Source organism: Sceloporus occidentalis, unplaced genomic scaffold (genome assembly GCF_023333645.1).
Source record: "Sceloporus occidentalis isolate IW3139 unplaced genomic scaffold, rSceOcc1.0.p SCAF_72, whole genome shotgun sequence".
Lineage (NCBI taxonomy): Eukaryota > Metazoa > Chordata > Lepidosauria > Squamata > Phrynosomatidae > Sceloporus > Sceloporus occidentalis.
In genome coordinates, this window is record NW_028317052.1 from 4,101,718 (window position 1) to 4,125,978 (window position 24,261).

Sequence of the window (24,261 nt, forward strand, 5' to 3'; positions counted from 1 at the left end):
TCCAAACAACCCAGACCAAGTGAATGAAAGCTTGATTCCATGTGCCACCTAACCTCCCTCTCTAAGTACCACTTAAGGGCATTGTTCCTCCACCATCCTGCTGATCATGATTTGCAGTTACGTCTTTATGATTCCCTAAAGACCCCCGATTGTACTCTATATTCCATATGACTTTCTCTCCATAACTGCCTCTGCTGTCTGTGTTCCAAGCATCTCACTCAGACAGTGAGCCGCAGGGTGACGTCATGATACATCAGCCCCACCTCTTGGCAACAGCCAGACTTCGTTACCACGGTGACAACATCACCTGCTTCTCCTTCCCTCAACTCCAACTACCGCAGCAACCCGATGAGAGGCCTTGTCACTGGCGTAGCTTCGAATCAGCGAAGCCCCTGCTTCGGGCGGAAGTAACAGTGTCAGCGCAGAACACTGCTAGTGTTGTTAGAAGCATAACACGCTTGTTTAAAATGAGATAGAATAAGATGACCAAATTTTAAAACCTAGAGGGCTAGTTTAAAGAAAAACACATCACACGATAATGGTAGAAATGCAAAAAATACATACATATATTTATATTTTTACACATTATTTCATTGAATATACCAAGCCAAATACTAAAAATATCAAACACTACATTTATTCAATACATATGTTTGTACATATCAGTAAATTGCACACTTATTTGAGGTACGTGCAGCACACGTAAGATAGTTTTGTGCCACACTTATACAAAGGAAACAAAATCTTGGGCAGAAAATATAAATATACACAACCATGACACACGTTCGCACCTCTAGTGTAACCGGTTTTTGGACTGCAACTCCCATGGCCTCCGTCATCATTCATACGTGGTTGGCACTGAAAGGGTTAACAGGATTTAGAACAAGCAAATAAATGAATAAATATATTTACTTAAGACTTAATAGTGTGTCCGGGGACAAATAGACGTCTCAATTGGGGGGCAGGTCACCCTAAGATAAAGTTAATAGATACATTTAGATAAATTGAGATAAATAGATAAATTTAATAGAAATAAAATCATGCTTGAGGAATATGGGGGAGACGCTGCATCTGAAATCATAGCTATTAAAATGAAAGTTAATGCCTCTATAAAGTGGACGTTTGTGAGTTAAGATCATTTGTTCCCTTCTAAGAGCGAGTGAGGACATGTCCTAGACGCTGCATTTATGTGCAGCTATTTAAAGGTCCTTGTCTGTTAGTCAGTTACATATTGGTAAGAGTGTATTATGAAGCTATTGATGTTCTCCCGTCGTTTTATACTCAGTTGCAGTGGCTTCGATTAATCCATGTGTACTGCATGCGATTTGCAAAACAAAGTATTTAAATTACTATGTATTTAAAAACTACACAATAAAGTTTCCTTTCAGCTCACACTATAAAGGACAAATGTTATCTAGGCGCACAATTTTTAACATTTCTCTCAATATCTGTTGTGTCTAGGTCAAAAAAATGTGTCAAATTGTCTATAGTATTACTGTGACTATAAGCAAGTACCCAGGAGCGTACCTAGAGTATTTGGCACTGGGCGGATCCTATATTTGGCACCCTTGCCTCCACTTTCAAAAATGCAAAAACACCTACACTCTTACTCACTCTCTCCCACTCACTCTCTCACTTTTACGCACACTCTGTGACTACCTTCTCCTCCAACTGTTTCTCTGTCCCTGTCTCCTTTCCCACATCCACGCTTCTTTTCTTGCCTCTTCTTCTTCTGTCTGCTGATATCAGCTCCCCTGACCAGTCCTCATGAAGGGCTTCTTCAGAGACGCGGAGCCTCCACGCGCATCCTCTCTTCCGATTAGAGGAATGGGGAGAGACTGTCCACGTGGTGTACACTGTGGCTTTGACCTTTTCCAGAAGTACTCTGGGAGGCCTGGTCAACAGAGCTACACTGGGGAGAAGCATATGAAGAAATAAGACAGAAGAGGCAAGAGAAGACCTAGGAACATTGAGGGTGAGGGAATTTCTGTGATACTTGGGACCTCTGTGTTCCAGTTGGGCACCCCCTAATCAGTAGCGTACCTAGCGGGGGGCGGTCCGCACCGGGTGCCGCTCATCAGGGGGGTGCCAACTTGCCGGCACCCCTCCAGAGACGGACAGCAATGTCCGCCGCTGGAGGAGCAGGCTCGCAAGGGAGCGGTATCGGAGGTCTTTAGCAGACCTCCGGCTCCCTTGAGTGATTTTAAGCCGGGTTCAACCCTTGAACCCGGCTTAAAACCACTCAAGGGAGCCGGAGGTCTGTTAAAGACCTCCGATATCGCTCCCTTGCGATCCGCGCGGCAACAGCTGCTGTGCGCCGGGATTTGTTGTCAGATCCCGGCGCACAACACTGAAGCCGCGCCCACTGCCGTCCGTGCTCTCTGACCCGGAAGAAGACAGAAGAACTGAAGAAGAGGAGCGAAGAGGAGGAAAAGAAGCTGTAAGGAGAAAAGAGGAAAGGTAGGAAAGCATTCAGTGAGTGAGTGAGAGTTGACTGGTATGTGTGTGGATTGGTATGTGTGGATTGGTATGTGTGGATTGGTATGTGTGGATTGGTATATGTGTGGATTGGTATATGTGTGGATTGGTATGTGTGGATTGGTGTATGTGGATTAGTATATGTGTGGATTGGTATATATGTGGATTGGTATGCGTGTGGATTGGTATATATGTGGATTAGTATATGTGTGGATTAGTATGTCTGGATTGGTATATGTCTGGATTGGTATATGTCTGGATTGGTATGTGTGTGGATTGGTATGCGTGTGGGTTGGTGTATGTTTGGACTGGTATGTGTGTGGATTGGTGTATGTGTGGATTGGTATATGTGCGGATTGGTAAGTGTGTGAGAGTGATGGGTGTTATGCTGTACCATTTCCAATGTATTTTTCATTATATAATTATGCTCTAGTACATCATAACTCCCATCACTCTATACTGTTCCATACAGTGGCAGAGCTGGGAGACAGAGGCCTTGCACCCCCACCGCAGGACTCCTAAAAGGTAAGTGAACTTCAAAGTGGGAGAGGGTAGATAGTTAGGAGGGGGTAGATAGGGAGAAGGGAGTGAGACGGGGGGATAGGGGGTAGATAGGGAGAAAGGAGTGAGAAGGGGTAGGTAGGACAAAAGGGAGTGAGAAGGGGTAGATAGGGCAATCATACTCCTATCATGCCAAGTCTGTGAGTACATCCTGGAATCTGGGTATGCCTGGGCATGATACAAATGTGATTGCTGTTAACAATCATATATATATATATATATATATTAATATTGTTATTTAATTGTTTTGTCCTATTTTGGTGTGTTACTTACTTGAAATAAAAGTGTTAGAATTTTTTTTATGGTGTGGGGGGTAAATGCTGCATTTTCGGTTTCAGTCCAGAATTCGTTTCGGTGCATCCCTACTACTAATGAAGTGGTAGGCCTACACCACATCAATGTTTGGCTTAGTATATAGTGATAGGAGTTATGCTGCACTATTGTCAATGTGTGGCTCAATGTATAGTGATAGGGATTACGCTGTACCACCATCAATGTGTGCCTCAGTATATAGTGATAGGTGTTATGTTGTACCACCGTCATTGTCTGCCTCAGTATATAGTGGTAGGTGATATGCTGTACAACCGTCAATGTCTGCCTCAGTATATAGTGATAGGTGTTATGCTGTACCACCGTCAATTTCTGCCTCAGTATATAGTGATAAGTGTTATGCTGTACCACCGTCAATGTCTGCCTCAGTATATAATGATAACAGTAAGCGTTATGCTGTACCACCTTCAGTGTCTGCGCCGGTATATAACAGTAGAAGCTATGCAGTTTTAAAGTGGGGGGGGGTGCCACATACAGGATCTGCCCCAGGTGCCAAATACTCTAGGTACGCCCCTGCCCCTAATAAGTGGCACCCGTGGCGGACCACTTCCTCAACACCTGCCCCCCTAAGTACATCACTGCAAGCACCTGAATATGGTATATAGTTACCTCCATTTTAAAATTGGTATGTATGTTGCATGCATGGTGCACCAGGTCCTAGGGCCCCCAAATGTTTCTATTAAATACTTTGAATGAATTCAGTCAATCAACAATTTCATAAATATGAGGAAAGGAGGCAAGACACCTTGCGGTAGAGCATCTTTGTAGGGGAAACACTTATTAAATCTCTGATACAGTTGATTGTAGTGCCGTTACGTACTAATTTGTCATTGAAAGGGTTTAAGGAATCACAATTCCACTGATACCCCACCACAGCACCAGCTGAAGTCTCTTTTTTGAGTAATATGGAAACATTAATAGCAAGCTCCTAGTGGAAAATTGTAATAATAACGGTACTCGAGGCCTGTAATAAATTCTCTCTGCAGGATACTCTATCAGCAGCGGGATTTATATGTTCAATACATTGAGATGCTATCTTTATCACTAACCATGTTCACTTGTCAAGAGCTTAGCACTTTACTGAGGAACCCCTCTATACCGTGGGAGAAGCTTTTTTAAATCTTATATATAATTACAAAATGCTAAATATTGACAATAATACTTTCACTTAACATACTTTTTTCCTAATTTAGCGTTAAAATGCTTTCTTTCACTATTATGAACTTTAATCTGCTATTAATGTTAGTACTATACACATTTGGGATGTATGCATAAACTGTATACTTAATTATATTTTTTTCAGACTGAATATCTTTCTTTCCAGTCATTACGATTTATTTTTGCTTGTTTATATGATTGAAGCCTATGGATTTGTTGCTATATGGAAACAATCCATAATTGACATAGTGACATAATGCATCAGCCAGCTTGTGGGGATTTCTGAGCAGTCAGCAAAATTTTAATGATTAATGTTTTTCTTGAAATTATAAAAAATACAATGTGAGCTGTAACATTGTACTATATAATATTACCATTAATTTAAAGCTACTAAACACCTTAACTTCCTAATAATTGAGGTGATGTCAGCGCCAAACCTTAAGCAGGGATGAGTTCATTCAGACGAGACCAAATACAAGGCACAAGAACACATCTGCCACACAAAAGATGACCGTCTGTCGCGGATTTTTTCGTACAACCTGGACAATCTTATTCCAGGACAATGAATTGTTTTAGGACATTCAAAAAGCAAGGAAAAGTTGTGTTGTTGTTATCATATCAACCAAGTAAATGATGCTGCATATTGGACCATTCTATTGATTGCTATGATGAGAAAATATTTTTTCCCAGAATCGCTATTTATATATAACCCTTATGGAATAAAGAAAAAATAGTCCAGGAATAACTTGCATAATAATCCAGTTGACCCCTTGGATTTTTGGATTGCTACCTTCCTGTAGCCAGTACATTACATCTAAAAGTAATTGGTAAAACCCTGTTAAGTGAGCATATAAAGGATCCCATTGGGGGAGAAATTCTATTTAAAGGGTGTGGCTGCACCTTGTGGCCATATGTGGCATTACATATAACATGGAGTCACCCCACAGGCAGCTCATTGTCTGCATATTCTGAACAGTATTTCTGTAGTAGTAGAATCAGTGTTTTTGTTCAAAAACACAAAACACTTGTTTTCATTTTGCAAATATTTATATTACTTTAGAGATTATTCCCTTGCTTGATAAGTACCACGCACACCACAAGGTTAATGACCCGTACTGTAGTTCTGAGAGGGTTTGGTTTAATTTGTGGTGCAGTTTTTTCATATCTTATGACTCTGGTTTTGCTGTTCTCTCATTTTGTGGTGTGTAATTTGTTTTTGTTGTTTTAAAATATGTGCAAAAAATTTCTGAGGTCTGAATTCCCTTTTTTGTCCTATTAATTTAGCTTATGACGTGTATTACTTATACTATTTCAAAAAAGGATTTAGCATTAAATCTAGAGTAGAGGGCTGTTACATAGGGCAGGATATATATATATATATATAGTGTTGCAGGTTTGCACAGTATGCACAGTACTGCATACTACATCTTTATATAGGCACAGAACATAATAACATAATAAGAAAAAATATTTTCTCCCAAGTCGGCAGATATCCTGAAGAAGAGCTGTTCGATTGGCCACGTAGATCCGCAGAAGAGGCAGTATAAAAATGCCAAACCTGTTCTACGCTTCATCGCAAACAGAGAAGCTTCCTTAGCTGTGCGATGTGACATCACCAATTCTTGACAACACTCTTGACAGAAAAGTACTCTCTGTAGAATAAAACTTTAGCTTCTCTGACTGGAGAATAATCCTCCGGGGGCCATTATCAAAGGAAGCCAGAATACATAACTGGGATCAATGCTGTTTTTCCACAGAATTTTGGCATTTTGTGACAATAGCACTTAAAGCATTCATTATTTAAATGTATAAATCTACAGGGAATGTTAAAGGACCACATATGGTTATTATTGGTTCTTTTAAGATGCATTTTAAGTCTCTGAACCCCACAAGTATTTTTGTTCTTTCTACAACTACAACCCTTTTAAATCGACGTTGCAATGCATTTCTTATGCACCTCAACAAATGTTGATCATCGTTTGAATTTGCTTTACCTAGAGCTTTTCTCAAGTGTTCAGAATAAATGTAGGCTAACCGGGGAAACTAAAGTGCAAGTTTGCATGAGAATTTAACATTTTGACCCTCTGTCTTTACTCTTGATTATAAATGACCATGACCACTTGTACAGTGAGTTTTTTTCTAACAAGACTGGATATATCTCTCACACTATATATATAAAAGTCTTGTCTGCGGCAGAATTGTTGTTCACACTGGATGGGATTTAAAGCCCCATAAAGTGTGACCCAGAATTTGCATGTAGACAAAGGCGAATATTGCTGTGCGCGAGGAAGAGTTGGTCTGCCAGATAGTGTTGTATACAGTTGTAAGGGTATGTCAGATAGCCTTATGCGCAGGGTGTTAAATAATCATCAAAATAATCATCGAGGGGTTTTTTTTAGACGTATCCTAACCCTTACAATTATACATTGTTCAATAATGATCTCAGCATTTGTTGCTAAATTAAAATCACAACTCTTTTCCAAACTCACGTAATGTTATTAATCTTTTGTTTAGTGACTAAACGCCATAGAGCTGGAATAAGGCCAAACTCCCTCACAACATACATAGGTCACAGTGCATGACCAAAAGGAGAGGAGGTTGTGTTTGCCGCTATTACTGTTTCTGGTTTAGCTCCACTGTTCCCAAAATGATGAGCCAAGCTGGGCATCTAACCTGCCATTCCCATTTCAGAGTATTTGTGGTGGCTGTTGGTAACAATAGCAAATTTATATTTTTGGGCCCCAAGTCTCCTAGTTGTAGTTTGGTGGTCCAGACATTTGCGTCATTTGATCTTATAGCTGGGTCAGGATTGGCCCATAGCAACCATACTAACAAAAAAGTTAAAGAGAATTAAAGTCCAAATGATACCAACCCAAGATCTCTTTCAGGTTATTTTAAAAAAATGTAAAGGAAATCCTTCTCAAAATACTTTTACTACAGTTTATACGAAAATCCTTCTCTACTATTCTGGTAAGTATCAGGGTTGACCATTGGAGTTTCACTGTTGGGACTTGTCCAACCAAATCAATACAGTTGGCAAGTGTGTAAAACATGTTACAAAGATTAAAACAACCCGTCATGGATAGGATGCTAGATTCCTACTGAGAAATATTTGATATTAGATGGTTTTCTCATTCCCTGCCTTAGCATGCCTTGAAATTGACCAACCTGTCTCCAAAGGCATTAATTGCCAAAGGCATATGGACTAGCCTCAATCTGCCTGTTGTTTTATAGATTAAAAAAAGGTTATTCCACACGTCCCATACAGTCTATTGTTTCTACAGGGTCTAGGGGGGCTCGTTCATTTGACTGGGATTGGGTGGTCCTCCTTTATACAAAGTATGCAAAGTTAATTAAAACATCAAGTCAACTCCATATATAAATGTAGTTATAAAACTGTGATTGGAGAAAATAGATTGTTTTCACTCCCTTAAAAGTTAATATTATGACTATTGAATCAACAGCTTTAAACAATTTTCAAGGGTGAAGATTCTATTGATATATCAAATTTGGTAAAAGCAAACAGAACAGAATTAGACAAAAATGTCCGTTAGAACTGGTTGGTGGATGAAGTTGTAAATAGCAGTTTGGAAATAGTTAAATATAGCTTAGTAGATAAGGGTAATTGTTGGGAACATATCAAATATTGTTTCTCTAGGTCAGATGATGGTTATAGCCACGTAGAATATAAAATGGAGAAAAGGATTTTTCTTGGGCAGAAAGGGGATATCACTAATAAGGTCTTGACATATGTTTGTTATAGAGGCACTTTTGGTTGCATTCTTATCTTTTTTTTACTTACAAATGTATTCAGCTGTCCCAACCTTTAATTAAACTCCATATTGATCCCGTTTAATCAGGGATCAGCTTTAGTCATAGTTGGGCCCAGGACAAGCCTATCCCAGTGCACCCCCAGCCAAGTCATAGCTATTCCTGGTGCAGTTCTGTGGAGATCTTGGGGTTTTTGCGCCTCCTTATCTAGGGCAGATGTTGAAGGATCTCAATAGGCTTCAAATGTAAGCATGAGCCAATGGCTGCCCCTATTAATGGCCCTGCTTTTAAAATAGGAGTTATGAAAAGATTGGTTTTCATATCCTTGCTTGCGATGTCTACTTGGCAGTGAGATTACATTGATGAATGGATTCTATTACAGTAAACTGCTCAATAGTGTGTCATATTATAAGAGACAATGGGATTCCAGGAATAGGGCAAGGCTTTTTGATAATCTCTTTAATCTCTGTAAACAGAAGTGGTGAAACTGCAAACAAAGAAGATGATAAACTATCTGGTCAGAGAGCAGTGGGCTCCAGAGTAGGTCAGGACATGTGAGGAGGACAGACATGGCATCCCTGAAGCTGCTTCTGCTCCTTCTGCTGGGGGCTGTCTGTGTGGTCCAAGCCGCTGAAGGTAGGTGAGAAAGGGTGCAAGAGAAATGGATTTACTCAGCAAGCGCTAATATTGCGTCTGTTGTGTTAGAGAAAGGTCAAATAACCATTGAACACTGCTGCAGAATATGACAGAGTTTAATGTAATTAAAAATGACTAAATATTTATGTTGTGTTTCTTGGTTTCTATGCTGTTAAATCCATTGCTAAAAACTTAGAGCTGCCCTGATACTTTTAATTGCAAATCACTTTACTTATACAATAACAGATGCAAATGCAACTGTGGGTTACTTCATATCAGTTTGTTCATTGTGCCCTGGCCACATTTGTTAATGATTTCCTGCAACTCATGGCCAAGAGATATTGTGAAATATCAACAACAAACAAGATATTACATCAAACAGATAAGAGGGGAATGTCAGACTAGTAGATTCTATAGCAAGACATGAAAGTGGGTAGTATTCTATGGATATGTAGAACGCAAATCTCACACCCTCAGCCAGAGAGCGAAAACCCATAGAGCATTGTACACCTCCAGATCTCTTTGTCGAGCAATATGACATTTCTGCTGGACTGGGAAACATATCATCATCATTTACTCCCATCAACCTAGACAGTTGCCTGTGTACAATATATGGAATGTTCCTTGAAATGTTTTATTTGTGATCCGCTTTCATGTATAAAGAAACACTGTGGGTATAGATCAGGCTCATATACACTTCTAGACACACAGATACTGCTGTCTGGGGCAAAGAGTCAACCGTTTTTTATTAGTATAATTTTAAAGCAAGTTGTAAAAACACTGTGTCATTGTCAGTTTAAAAAACAATTACAGCTTTCACATAATACAAAACAGTGTATTTGTGCTTTGTATACTTCGTGTCTTTGTCTAATCTGCTAGTCAGTAATTCCTTATCATACTGCCTTGTGGCAAATTATACAATGTCTTAATCACCCAGGCCATCTGGCAAATCTACTTAATTGGCTAAGCAAGGTGATAATAAAATTGTTGCGTCAACACATATAACAACATGAGTGTCCTCTTTCAACAAAGAATATTATAAGTATTTTAGTATTTTATTCTATTATAATTATTTTACTTGCTGTGTTCTGTATGGTATAGGGCTTTTGTCATTTTGGGCTCATTATAAGCATACAGAAGCATTATTTTTCTTAATCTGCAGTTCCACACATGGCCACAGGGAGTGTCTGTAACTGCCTTATTGGGATCATTTCATCAACATTATTTTTGTGCTCCTAATGAAAGGTTGAATGAAAGAGCTGATGGAGCTGAAGCACCCTTCAATAGGATCATCAGTCCAACAACAGTTCCACAAATATGTTCTCCTTAAACAAAAGATTAGTAATACTTTTTAGTTGGAGGTTGTTGAGAAAATGAGGTGGGGTTAGAGGGGTGCTGTTGGAGGAAGTGGCATTGGTGAGTGGACACCTCATTGTGTTCTATACCAAACACAAGATGCTCGATGACAAGTGTGTTGTGCTCTTGTCTGTCCTCAATAAAATTAGCGCCATACCTTATGAGTCCCTTAATCCATCACTGTTGCTAGGAATTGGTTATCTTTAACTCTAGCTTCCTTCTATGTTTTGATTAATTTCTCAGCAGACTGTAAACGTTCTAAAGTAATGTTTGTTTAGATTTATATTAAGGTGACTAGAGGACCCTTTCATAAAACAGTAGTTAGGTTAGTTATTTTCATGCAGAACTGATGTAGGTGTTCCATGGCTATTCTTAACTGGTGCCACCCAGTACAAAAGACAGCCATATCATGCAGTTGTTGACATTACAAGCTAAACCACGCTGTAATAGAATAGGACTAGGGTCGCATTATTACACTCTAAAAGAAAGTCATGGAACAACAACTATTTTAATGAATAAACCACGTCATCAGAATAAATGTCTGTCAGACTATAGTTAAATGTTAACTCTAGGTTGGTATTTACCACTAAATATCATGAAAATATTAGAGATTGTATAATGTTTCCATTACATAGGACAAGAAATGTAGCTGCCCCTGGTGAATAGTGCACTTGAGTTTCCCGGTGACAATGCCCCTGTCCACCTTCAGGACTAGATGTGATGTCAGTGCCCTCCATCTGTGTCCCGGTCCTAGTTATGGCTCTGAGTTTATTATACAGTTCAAATTTAAAACATTACTGTTAAATTAAATACTAATTGTATTTTGTTAATTATTTACATGGTTTCATTACAGAGTCATGTGAAGGGTTTTGTTTTGATGGCTTTATCGCAAGTAGGAAGTGCCAGTGTGACATCCTCTGCACATATTACGGGAGCTGCTGCAGTGACTATGAGGAGGTCTGCAAACCAAAACGTAAGAACAATGTCAGCTAAACACACTCTGATATGTACAGTACAGTGCAAACATTTTAGGCAGGTGAGAAAAAAATGTTGTAAAGTAAGAATGTTTTTGAAAATAGACATGTTAATAGTTTGGTTTTATCATTTAACAAAATGCAAAGCGAAGAAAAATCTAAATCAAATAAATATTGTCTTCAAAACAGCATCAATTCTTCTAGGTACATTTGCACAAAGTCAGTGAGTTTGTAGGCATATAGTTAGGTGTAATTATACCAAAGACAACACAATCAAAAACAGCTGTGTAGGAGGAATAAAACTGGGTGAGGAACAGCCAAACTCACTAACAAGGTTAGTGAAGTTTAATGTCAAAAGTCAAACACCATGGCAAGACTAAGTACAGCAACAGGACATAAGGTAGGTTTACTGCATTAGCAAGGTCTCTTCTTGACAGAAATTCCAAGGTAGACAGGGGTTTCCAGATGTTCTGTCTAAGCTCTTTTGAAGAAACACAAGGAAACGTTGAGGAGACAAAGTGGTCGGCCAAGGAAACTAAGTGTAGCAGATAAAAGACACATCATGCTTACTTTCAGAAAATGTCTGGCAGTGCCATTAGCTCCGCATTGGCAGAACACAGTGGGACCCTAGCACAATCATCTACATCCCGGAGAAGTGGTCTTCATGGAAGACCTGGAGACAAGGCCAATCAATTTAATGGTCTTCCCAATGCTGAGTCGTACAGCCAAATCCTTATGCAATAATATCAGAAAGGCATCTTTCTGCCCCTTAATGTATTCTGCAGCATTACAACGACCCCAAACATACAGTCAATGTCATTAATCTATCTTCAGCATACAAAAGAACAAGGAGTCCTGGAAGTGATGATATGGATGCCACAGAGCCCTGGTCTCAACATCAAGTCTGTTTCGGATTACATGAACAGAGTGAAGCCACTGAGGCTGCCTAAATCCACAGAAGAACTGTGGTTAGTTCTCCAAGATGTCTGGAACAATCTACCTATCAAGTTCCTTAAAAAACCGTGTGCAAGTGTACCTAGAAGAATTGATGCTGTTATGAAGGCAAAGGGTGGTCCCACCAAATGTTAATTTGATTTAGATTTTTTTTTCTGTTCACTCACTTTGTATTTTGCCTCAAAATATGACTTCTAAATTATGATGGACAGGATTGTCCAGTGTGTGTATTTGAAGCAGTCTGCAAGTGTCAAATGAGTTGTTCAGTCTCTACATCACTTGTAAAAATTAATGTTATGAAGAAAATGTGTCCTTTTTTTCAGAGACACGAGGAGATGTGTTTGCAGTTCCAGAAGATGGGGACTATGGTGAAGCAATCGAAATATTGAGTGAAACAGAGACTGTAAACTCAACATTATTTGAAGATACAACAATCCTTAGTGAAGTCACAACGGTTACATACAGTACACTACCAACAACAACTGTGGCTGAAACAACAGTAAATGTTACTGACCAAACCCATCAGACACCAGATTCGCTGTGTAGTGGGAAGTCTTTTGATGCTTTCACCAATTTAAAGAATGGATCCATCTATGCCTTTCGAGGTACATGGTGGGGTTAAAATAAAATAGTACTTTTCATATCAATATGTTAAGTTCCGCACATATAATGTATGAAAATGTACATGCAAGATGAGACAAGATGAGACCACCTATGATAATTCATGGTAAATTGTGATATTACAGGAGTTAGATCACTGGGATCTTAAAGCCACTTTCCAAATAGATTGAGATGTCATTTTAGAAATATGAATATCAACATGAATAAGGTTAATCGTGCTCAGACATAGGATCTGATTAGTCATTCTACTTAATTTTTCATACCAACTTTTGACATAACCTAGACACAAATGCAGCTTGGGCCCTTTGTCATCTAGTTCCCAGGAATTCCCAAGTCTTTGCCACCCCCATTCCCTGAGAGCCTCCAAAAATACTGGGAACCCAATAACAGTGTCTGTGTTACCCACTACGACCAGTACTGGTAGCTCAATGCCATAAGCTTTCATAATATATAAGCAGATTTTTCTTATTTCTGTAGTGCTATGGAGAGTATAGGAAGTATGCTTGTCAGATGCAGCTACACTTGTTTTGTATGATGTCCATAGGTTCCATTGTATTATATAATTAAGATCATTTTATACCATTCAACCCTACAGCCTGTTCCTCTGACTTGTGCGAGGCTCTTCTAGTTAAAGGCTTAGACCGCACTGATCAGGAGAATGGTGTGACTGGGAAGCATGTACATTTTTATATGTAATAAGATGTTACTCTTACTGCTGTTTCTCCTGTTTAGGCAAATACTTTTATGAGCTTGATGATAAGAAAGCATTGGATGGTTACCCCAAACTTATTAAAGATGTATGGGGTATAGATGGTCCAATTGACTCTGCTTTCACCCGTGTCAACTGCCAAGGAAAGACCTATCTTTTTAAGGTAAAGGGATGCTGACAGAATAAAAAAAAAATTATATAGCTACCTAGAGAAAGGGCAATGTCAGATTTTTATCCATATTGTGAACCTATTTTACCTGGTGATCTAGTAAGTTGGCAGTGATATCTGTCTCTGCCATCTCTGGTCTCCTTGGTGTGTTTCCTTTTCTCCTGTTCCCTTGAATATGGAGACAGTAAAGAGCTTCTATCATATACCATCATATGTGACAGGGAGACAACATATCAGCCCCCTGCAAGAAAAGGGGTAAACATATTGTTCTTAGGGGAAAAAGGGCTAGTAGTGTGGGAGGACCATGCAGCAATTAGGACACAGCTGCAATAAACTCAGCTACCATTATAAAATTGTTTTAGGGTAAACATTACTGGCGCTTTACTGATGGAATTCTGGATTCTGGTTACCCCCGTGAGATCTCTAATGGTTTCCACAAAATCCCAGATGATATTGATGCAGCCTTCGCTCTTCCAGCAAATAATTTCCAGGGCAAAGAAAAAGTTTATTTCTTCAAGGGTATGTATAATCGTGTGCTCCTCCTTCTTATATCATGTATAGCACAATTAATATATATTTTATACATATTTATATAATTATTTTTAATTTATTTCTGTTCTCCCTGATTTACCCCAGGTCCAATGTACTTTTAGATTGTTACGGGTGTTTATTTTGCTAAGGGTGGTGGGAGAGGTTTGTTGAATGCACCATTAATATTCTGTACTATGAACTCAGTTATAACAGTCTTCATTTTCCTCTTCCGTCTGGGTGCCTAGCTATTAAAAAATATGCACCGCTCCATCTATAATGACAAATATTTCCTTGAAATCAGAACAGTATCTTACAATATGTTTGTTTTCTATGTTTAATATTTCTTACAGACATATAATATTGTCTATTTCCGATAGGTAACCGATACTGGCAGTATGAATTCAAAAACCAGCCCACCTGGGAGGAATGTCTTGAAACAGAACCATCAGAGCTGTTTACACACTATGTAAGGATACAGGATAACAGCTTGGAAAACTTATTTGAACTTCTCTTTGGAATCTGGAAAAAAAGTAAGTCGCAAAACAGGGAGTTCATTTCACAGATTTCAAGATTGTAAGCTTGCTTGATCAAGGCCCTCCTCACATGTTGTTTCTGTATGTCATCTTGTTATGTTATATACTAATTGTTACGTCCTGTCCACCTTTTGTTAAACTCTGCAGAATCTTTCCCCATTCGCAGTACCAGAAAAAATAGTCTGGTTATAATGTTTCAAGTGCATCGTACCTACAATAAAAAGAACATGCGATAGATCTTCATCTTCTCAGTAAGCTTGAGTAGTACAGAGTACAGTGTAGTTCTCTGTCCCCATATCCAGGGAGTACCAGTGGCACCTTCTGAGAGATTAAAAAATATATGCACTCATTAAATCATGCGAACCCCATTATAACCTCAATGTTAAAGAGACTCGGAGCATCCAGTCCACGAGCCAATGATTGTCCCGATATCCTAACCCCCAGATTTACTTATGCTACACTGTAATACCCCTAGGTTTTAGGAACCCAACACTTGATATATATACAAAGGAGCTGCAAATGAAACCCTAATTAAGGTCGATTCACTAAACAGTGAGTGTATGCGGATCCCCTGTCAATCAGGGGCAGGAGTTAAGTAATGAAATAGTAAATTCCTTACCTTGCGGCATGTTACCAGTGGGATGGGATTAAAATATATAAATTAACCTATGTGATGCATAGAGCCCATGACATACCTCCTCCCTATGGGGGACTTGAAAAGGGAGAAATAGGCCTAGAGACCCCCCATCCCCTGCCCATTGGGATGGGTAGGTTAAAGTAATTATAACCCTTTGCAGAGAAATAGAGCCCAATGTAGGGGAGAACAAGGTACTTCCAATGCACCTTGTGGGAGACATAATTACAGTACAAGCACTAAATTGGTGCAATTTACACTTACTTTTAATGACATCCAGCAATGATCATCAAAGCCATTGACTCCCTAATTATGCCCAAGTAAAGGTAGAAGAGCAATGATGTTTGACAGCTGTACTGAACCTTCTCATACTCTACTAGGGACTACTGGTGCACAGCATTATGACAAACACACTTTTTTTAAAGTTTTTATTTTTAAATAATTTTTTTCCGTTTATATATTTTTTGTTATTTAAGGTTTTGTGAAATACCAAACTTGCATGCCATTACCTGCAGCTCACAAATTCAAAGTCCCATTCTGTCACATATACTCCCAAGCATCTCATATATATGTGTAGTGTACTGTATATAGAGTAATATAGTTTTGCAGGCATTTGCATGTGAGGGCATGTAGCCTCTTTTGAGTCAGGTTGGTTGTGTTAACATAACGGACCTCTTAATTTCTCAGTGAACATGTTTGAAAACCAGAATATCAGGGAACCCACTCTTGAAAATATCCTAATGTTTTTGTACAGATCTTGCCTACAATATATTTGGACTTTTGTACATTATTCTTACCATGTTGTTGGTCTGGTCACCAGGTAGCACAGAAGGACCACGATATATTAGCCGAGACTGGAAGGGGGTTCCCAGTAATCTGGATGCTGTGCTGCCAAGCAGGATATATGTCCCCAGACAAACAAGATCGTCCTTACGTCGTAGTAAAAGAAGAAAGTCTCGCCGTAGGAACAACCGGAGGAAAAGTAATAGGAGGACCTTCGATCATGATTTTCTTTACAGCTTGTTTGATGATGATGACGATGAATATTCAGATCCCGACTGGCTTCCACCTGAAAACATACCTCGCTGCCAGCCTATCCAAAGTGTCTACTTCTTCAAGAAAGGTAGGTCGAGCCTAGTAAAGCCACCAGCTTTTAACAATAAAATAAATTCATTAACTGAAACTACCTGTTGCATGTGCCTTTTCTTTGTCAATCAGTGCAACCATTTCGGATACTTACAGTATATCTAGTTTAAAAGTTTGCGTAATCAAAGCTGGGGGCAGTGGCAGCATGTGGCAGAGACGGCATCGTCTAGTTACTTTCCTGTGCCAAACGTCCCTCCCTTCTCACCAACTACCTGAGCCAATAAACAACAATCAGCAACTTAACAATATGGCAGACATAACTGCAGGGAGTGGGGAGTGCTACATGTCCAGACCCTGAGAGCGAGAAGATAGAATACCTTTCCTTGGATAAATACATTAGCTGAAACTTTATTTCAAGGATCTAGGATTTGTTAAAAGTGACGGATCTGTTAGTCCCGTTTTTCTTGTTCCAGCCAATCCTATTTCTAAGTTTGTAGAATTTCTTCCATTTGTTGTGCCTGTGTTCACCTGCCATATAAACAAATCCCAATCATGACTCGCCAACCTAGCAATGTCTATGATGTTCACTTTTAGTCCAAATAAACCCAAGATAAGCATACTACCTATCAGGATAATTACTAATAGAAAGAAAATACAGAATAATCTAGAGCTGATCTTGTGTAGTGTCACAACAGCATTAATGGAAAAACAAAATGGACCATTGCTTTATAATTGGCATTATACAACGCACCATCAAAAGTCATTATAAAATGATTTTTAAAAAGTTGGTAAGTTGTATAAACATGTATGTTTTTGAGATATGTGTAACAAAAGATTGCAGAAACTTACAATTTCTGTTTTAGCAGAGTGGACATTAAACATCTGAGCCCAGATATTCTATTCCTGTCCGAGAACCTTACAGAGCTAAACCTCACCCCACTTCCCTGCTGCTAAGAGCCAGAAAGGGGCCATGACCAACAGGTGTAGCTAGCCACACATCATTTCAGGGCTAGTCCTAATACATATGAAAGACGTGGGGAACAGGCATTGTGAATTGAGCCGATAATCAGCTTTGGGTAGACCTGCGTTACGTTACGGACTAATTTTATACAGTTTATTTGATTTTACTGAGTGCCTTGTACTTAATACTGAATTCTACAGAGCTTGTTACGTGAGATACAATACGCATTGCCATTAAACTTTAATTAGACTCTAATGTCATAACCATAACTTTGGACTGGTAGGTATAATAAACTGCTTCAGTTTCTTGTATGTCTAGTATGATTTTATGTTTCTTTTTTCCTCCTCAGATAAATATTACCGAGTGAACCTACAAACAAAGCGAGTGGACAAGGTCTCTCCCCGTTACCCGCGGCCAATTGGAAAGTACTGGTTGGGCTGTGAGGCAGACTAAAGAGAGCGTATTATTCAGTAGAGAATATTCTATATATCTATTAATGTTCTCTCAAACTAGAGTTTCTTGCTTCTGTGTGTATATGAAATAAAAGGTACAATAAAAATGACATGCCGTGTGTATGTGCTCTTCTTTTCATATTTACGGGGCCCATAAAGCTCCTTACTGCTATTTTCTTCCGTATGCCTTTACTGGGTGTCCCACTGGGGTGCCCCATTCCTCAGGGTGCCAGACAATACAGATAATGACCTAATTACACTTTAAAATAGTAGTGGACAGATTTCTGGGTGATTTAATAAAAAGGCAGCCATTCATGATACTAACCTCCACATGTTAGGGTTGAGTGGATACCTCCTAATATCGAGGGCAAATGAGTCATTTTAACATTGCAAAGGAGAAAAATCTATCAAGATTTCCAGGCGTTCTAATGAGAAACCTTGCATGCATGCATATAAAGTGTTACCCCTTATATCATGGGGGTGATTTGATGCTTTGAGCAGCCAGGACTGTTGAGGAAAGAAGAACCACCGGGAAGTACGGTTCTTGAACTACAGCTTCTCCTAAAAGAGGAACTCTTACCAAACATTTTATTAGCAGTATCAGAGAAAAACATGTTTTCATGTTTTCTTTTTAGAAACCTTTCTAGGTTTTTCATAACATTTTTAGACAGCTGCATATTAGTGATTATTATGTGTCCCAGCAGTTTTATTTTAGCCTAATCTACTAGACAAGCACTTCCAACTCCTTATCACAATATATTGTGCGATAGAATCAAGATTGTCTCAATCACACTCAGTCACACAGCCTGACGCTGGCTAATGAAAGTCTATGGAGTAAAGGCCTTCATTAAACAAGCAGGATTTGGCATTCTTAGCATTGGCATAGCGAATCAGGTCAATGTGGTGTGTGAGCAGGTAAAGCCACCCAAAATATCACATGACTGATAACAATGGCAGCCTCTAGAACTTCAGATAAAGGAGGTGTATTGGAACAAAATTAGATGAAACCAAGTTTTGTGCACAGTACTGAGACTTCCCCTTTAATGTAAGGGGCTTTTTGCACATTAAAGTACTTACAAAGTAGTTTAGGGTACATTGTTTATTGGTGGGACTGCATAGGGGCAATAAACTCCTTAATTAGTTCTTTGTCGTGTCTTACATTTTGGATAACTTTAAGCCTGTCCCATGCATGTTAAAATTCCCTCACACTATTAGCATCTACCATATCTTCTGTTCCCTGCATAAACTTTCTTCCATTACTCTCCTCTTATCCTCTAACTTTCTCTTGTTCTAACATGTCTCTTCCTTTGACATAAACTTCCCTGTAAACTCCTGTACTTTGTTATTTTAGTATTATCTCTGAATTGGTAAACAAGCAAAAGATCACTAGTTATTTTATACCCTTTTAAATTGTAAGCTCTAGCTGCTCACATGTATTTTTTACATCATTGCCCTTCTTATAGTATTCATTTTTGAAAATAAATACATAGCTGTGACGTTTGGGTAAAGCTATCGCTCCCTCTAGTGGTTCTTACAGATAACTAGTCTAATAGATGAAGACTTGGACAACGAGTAGGTACTAACATTTACTTTTTCAGTTTGTCCCTGGAGGGCGCAAGAGGTTTCATAGAGTTTTTTTGGTAGTAGTGATTTTTACATATAGAAAAAAATTTAAAGTTTCCCCAGCTGCTGGTACCTACTATGGTGGCTTTGATCCACAATTGAAGGAACTCTGGTGCACAAATCGCAAGGATGTCCGCATGTTGTCCACAATACCAGGGCTTGTTAGAGGGGTAAATATCTGCAAACCAAAGTGCATAATTGAATTCAATAGGTCCATGGGGGGTAAACGTTTGGTAAAACAAAAATATGGCTTTAAAAATGTTGCCAATTATTTGATCTGAATTGCAATGTTTACTTTATTTATACTGTATCAACAGGCAGGCCTAGGAAATGAATATACTTCCCTACAATATAAGCTGAATATCATTCAACAATCCCTTAACCCTGGACTTATACAGCCTGAGAATTTTGCCAGGCACTGCGGCAAACTTTTTCCAAGCAGGATTCCACCAACTAACTGCAAAATAAAAATTGCTGCAGAACCATTGTAGCTTCCACCGCCATTCTTGTGCCAAGGACTTCCTGGTACAAGTGATCTTTAAAAATAATTTTATAATACAGTTTTATTTTTTTTTGTGTTAGTTGGAGGAATTGGGGAGTGCAATTTAAAGTTGGACTTGTAGGAAGTGAAAAAGTTTTTGTAAAACTGAAAAAATGTGGGGAAAGTTACTATATCATTATTTTACTTTTACAAAATATAAATGCTATTAAAGATGCAAGGCAAAGTGTCCTATAAATTACAAAAAAAAATATAACAAAATCCCCAATGCATGTGGGGTGTTTCTGTAATCCACCAACTTTTGGTGCAGTTGCTTGTAACATGCAAAAAATCCTAAGAAATGCAGAAAAGTTATTGATATTTTCTAGAAACGTGTACTTTTGTGTGCTATTCGTTGGTTCTTTGTTCATAATTACGGTTACAAACCCAACATACTAACTCAATATACACCTTCTAATATTTATTGCCAGAAAGACATGCATAATCTAATTTTTAAATCAATATACTTAATGTATATAAAAATAGTGATAAATATATGTATATATATATATATATATATATAAAATTAATCTAGTTTAAATGATTAAATGAAAATCATACATTTTTTTACTTATATCCTAAATGTTTCACTGTACTACCAGCAGCATTCAAAACAAAGTCATATTGGTCCTTGAAAGATATATGACTTTTGTGGGTATACTAACAATTTTAAGGTGAAAAAGGATGAAAATACTAATAAATGAAAGCCTATGAAGTCACCAAGGCAAACACAACTCCTAACTCTCCGGACAATGCACCTACTAAAAATATTGACCCTCAGTCCTTTGAAATGTTCCCCAGCTTCCTCATTATCGCAAGTCTTTTCTGAGGTGATTGGGGCCTGCATCTCATTCATTAGGCTAACAACCTATACAGAAGGTGTAATGAGGAAAGGATGAATGGGCCTCAAAGAAACAATAGCTGAACACCCTTGTGGCCGTCTGTCTGTGTAAAATACACATTGCAGCTATACATCAGGCAGCAACCAAACCGGGATACATCCTGCTAGCTGCCCTACAGAACGGGAAGACATTTCTAAACGGCTCTACAACTGGCCATCAACCCCAACTAATAAATACATATCTGTGCTTCACTCTCTTCCCAATGTATACAAATACATCATATATACGACTTGGATCCTGGAAGATACCACGATAGAGCAGCCATCAAGCTATATAATGAAGAAAATATCATGATGTTACAAAATAAAATAAATATCCAAACATAAATAAGGTGGGAAATTGCCATTTGAACTCACTGGCTTCGCTTTAAATTGGGAAGGGCAAAAAGGGCAAGAGTCTACTGAAAGATGGCCTAATCCATAGTTCATTTACTGAGGTGAGGCAGAAAACCCTACGGATTTAACCATGCATTAGAGCCAACCAGGACATGCTCGGTATGGTTGGCCACATCTTTGTCATATACACTAAAATTCAAGCCTGCACATTCCCATTTTAGTGAATAAACCTCAATATCCAAAAAGTTACTTATGTAATGTTTTAAATTATTTTCAATTATGCATGTGTAAGAACATGGGGTATGTATCAATAAAAGAGTGAGTGTCTGTAGCACCCCGCTGATCTCATGGTATATATGTCGCCTTCCGGTAGTTATCTAATGAGTTGTGAGCTTTAGTGAATACCCAAGGTGAGAACTCAAGGTGGTGTCCTTTACCAGACACTTCACATCTCAAATACACTTGAACATCTTTGACCCTTACTTAACATATACCAAAGAGGTAAAGAAGTAGAAGACTAAAGACGTCGGAGAAGCCTCTTACGCACTCTGTTATATTAAATGCAATATAATGACATCTTTCAAGAAAAAAAGGTTCCCACAGTTCCCAAACTATACTAAAAATAAGATCTCAGCCCAAATCTGGTTTTTAAGGATGTATCTGATTTTTACAATTACAGAGCTTTGATCGTTAGCATTCTTTGAAAAGTCATCACCAACACCAAAGCTGGTAGCAATACATCTTTTTTGCCACTGCTTTACTGGGCAGTATATAACGGTAAGATTCCACACCAATTATGTTGGTCTCCATTGGTCCAAGTTGCCCTTGAGGTGTGAAACCTATGAACATGTGAGGCAGATTACACATAATTATTACTTTACAGCTTTTATTAAGGAAGTTGTCATAAATACCGTGTTACTTAATGTATGTATTTTAAAATTTGTATTAAAGCTGAGGCAGAATAAGAAATGTATGTTCAGTGCTCTGGAAGCAAAGGCAGAAGTTTTTGTTGATTATGTCAGGAGACATCCAGGAATCTACAAGATTCAGTGGAGCCATGGTAGAGTTAGCCTTCGAACAAGTAGTGGAGCTTCTGCTCCAAGGGAAAGGACTACCAAGAGCCAAACACTAGCTTTCCGAATTCTGGTGGCTACAGCTCCTATGGTTCCATCACCCTGTTAGATTTATGGACATCATGCAGAGACACCCTTTGGGGCAGGCAAGTCGGGTGGCTGCTTGGGGTGCCTGGACCTGGGAAACAGTCACCCCAGAAACTGCCCCCAATATGTATAAGCCCGTCTGATACCAGAAATGAGTGCAATGGAAGCCTCCACAATGTGTAGAGGGCATACAAAAGAGATCCATGCTTACATTGGCAGTATAAAACTGGCATGGGGTGTATGCATGTTGAGGCTTATTGTCTGGGCTGCATTTTGGTGTAGGGCTAGCCCTGACATCATGAATAATATGCAGGAGGTTTTATACTGTATATCCTAAGGACTTCAAGGCAGTCAATATTACTAAGTATTACTGTGTGTTAAATGTTTATTGTGGAGTTAAAATTTGTTATGAAGTTATAGAGTAACATTCTTGTATCTCTCATAGTTATGTTGATATGAATAAAAGGCAGATGTGACACCTGGCTATTATCCCTACTCAGGCAACACTGCAAACATATAATCTGATTTAATAAACAGCTATATTATTACAATACTGAACATGAAATACGATGAACACACATGAAATAGATAGATATATGTGGAGAGAGAGAGAAAGAGAGAGAGAGAGAGAATTGGATAGATAGATAGATAGATAGATAGATAGATAGATAAATGATGGATAGATAGATAGATAGATAGATAGATAGATAGATAGATAGATAGATAGATAGATAGATAGATAATTAGATAGATAGATTGATAGATAGATAGATAGATAGATAGATAGATAGATATAAGTGGATAGATAGATAGATAGATAGATAAATGATGGATAGATAGATAGATAGATAGATAGATAGATAGATAATGGATAGATAGATAGATAGATAGATAGATAGATAGATAGATAATAGATAGATAGATAGATAGATAGATAGATAGATAGATAGATAGATAATTAGATAGATAGATAGATAGATAGATAGATAGATAGATAGATAGATAGAGGTAATATTGTGGACAGACAGAAGTTACTCACACTAAGCTGATAGACTCCACATCCAGACAGACATACAGACAGAGCAGGAAACTAATATTTTATTCCATTGATATTCATCCCCAGCTGCTAGAATTCGTTTTCTTTTCATCGTATCGCCTCTTGGTAAATTCGAGCTCCTGTAGAGGCAATTACACATTTTTCTTTAAAAAGTTATTATTTTTTTGGTCTTTTTAAAGGAAATCACAAACTAAATTCTAGTTGCAAATAAAATGCAAATCTATAATATTATAACGGTTATTATTACAGGCAACTGAAAAGCATCCCACCAGCGAGACATTAATACACACACCCTGTGTAACATCTAAACATGTATGCAGCACGTATGATACACATATGAATGCAGAGAATGGGGAGATGTGCCCCGGTGCTTCCTTCCTTTGCCCCCCCCAGCACCGTCTGGTGGGGGAGGCAGCCCCGCTTCCTGTGAGAGGAAGTGCCGGGCAGCCCAAGGTGAGACGCTGCATTTCCAAACGTGGATTGCAAAGACCCGAGGATGCAGCGGCACGGGCTGGAGTCCCAGGTGTCAGACACTTTGCATTGTGAGTCCGTCCCGATCAAAGGGGATGCAGAGCTCAGAGCACTTCAAAAGCGGAGTGAGGAGGAGCCACGGGGACCCCTGGGGTCTGCCAGAGGAGGGGGCTCACTGCGAGTATAAGAGGCTTAGACGGTGCGGAGCAGGTAAGACAGGGAAAGATCCAGTGCAGCCGGGACGATCACTCGCACTAACAC

General features: G+C 38.8%; 1 protein-coding gene across 1 annotated transcript; it reads left to right on the forward strand.

Annotated features, from left to right (window-relative positions):
• The first annotated feature begins 8,867 nt into the window (after positions 1-8,867).
• LOC149286122 (vitronectin-like) lies at positions 8,868-17,915 on the forward strand. Its single transcript, XM_089494434.1, has 8 exons — positions 8,868-8,934; positions 11,144-11,263; positions 12,542-12,823; positions 13,572-13,711; positions 14,080-14,236; positions 14,626-14,778; positions 16,236-16,538; positions 17,812-17,915. The coding sequence occupies exons 1-8, from the start codon at positions 8,868-8,870 to the stop codon at positions 17,913-17,915; spliced, it is 1,326 nt and encodes a 441-aa protein (XP_089350560.1).
• Positions 17,916-24,261: the final 6,346 nt, after the last annotated feature.

What these genes read in the sequence shown, in the direction of transcription:
- LOC149286122 (XM_089494434.1), top strand. Translation starts at nt 8,868, where the DNA reads ATGGCATCCCTGAAGCTGCTTCTGCTCCTTCTGCTGGGGGCTGTCTGT. An exon ending in GGAGGTCTGCAAACCAAAAC is followed by an intron (nt 11,264 to 12,541) that starts GTAAGAACAATG and finishes CCTTTTTTTCAG; the next exon opens with AGACACGAGGAGATGTGTTT. An exon ending in CTTTGGAATCTGGAAAAAAA is followed by an intron (nt 14,779 to 16,235) that starts GTAAGTCGCAAA and finishes TCTGGTCACCAG; the next exon opens with GTAGCACAGAAGGACCACGA.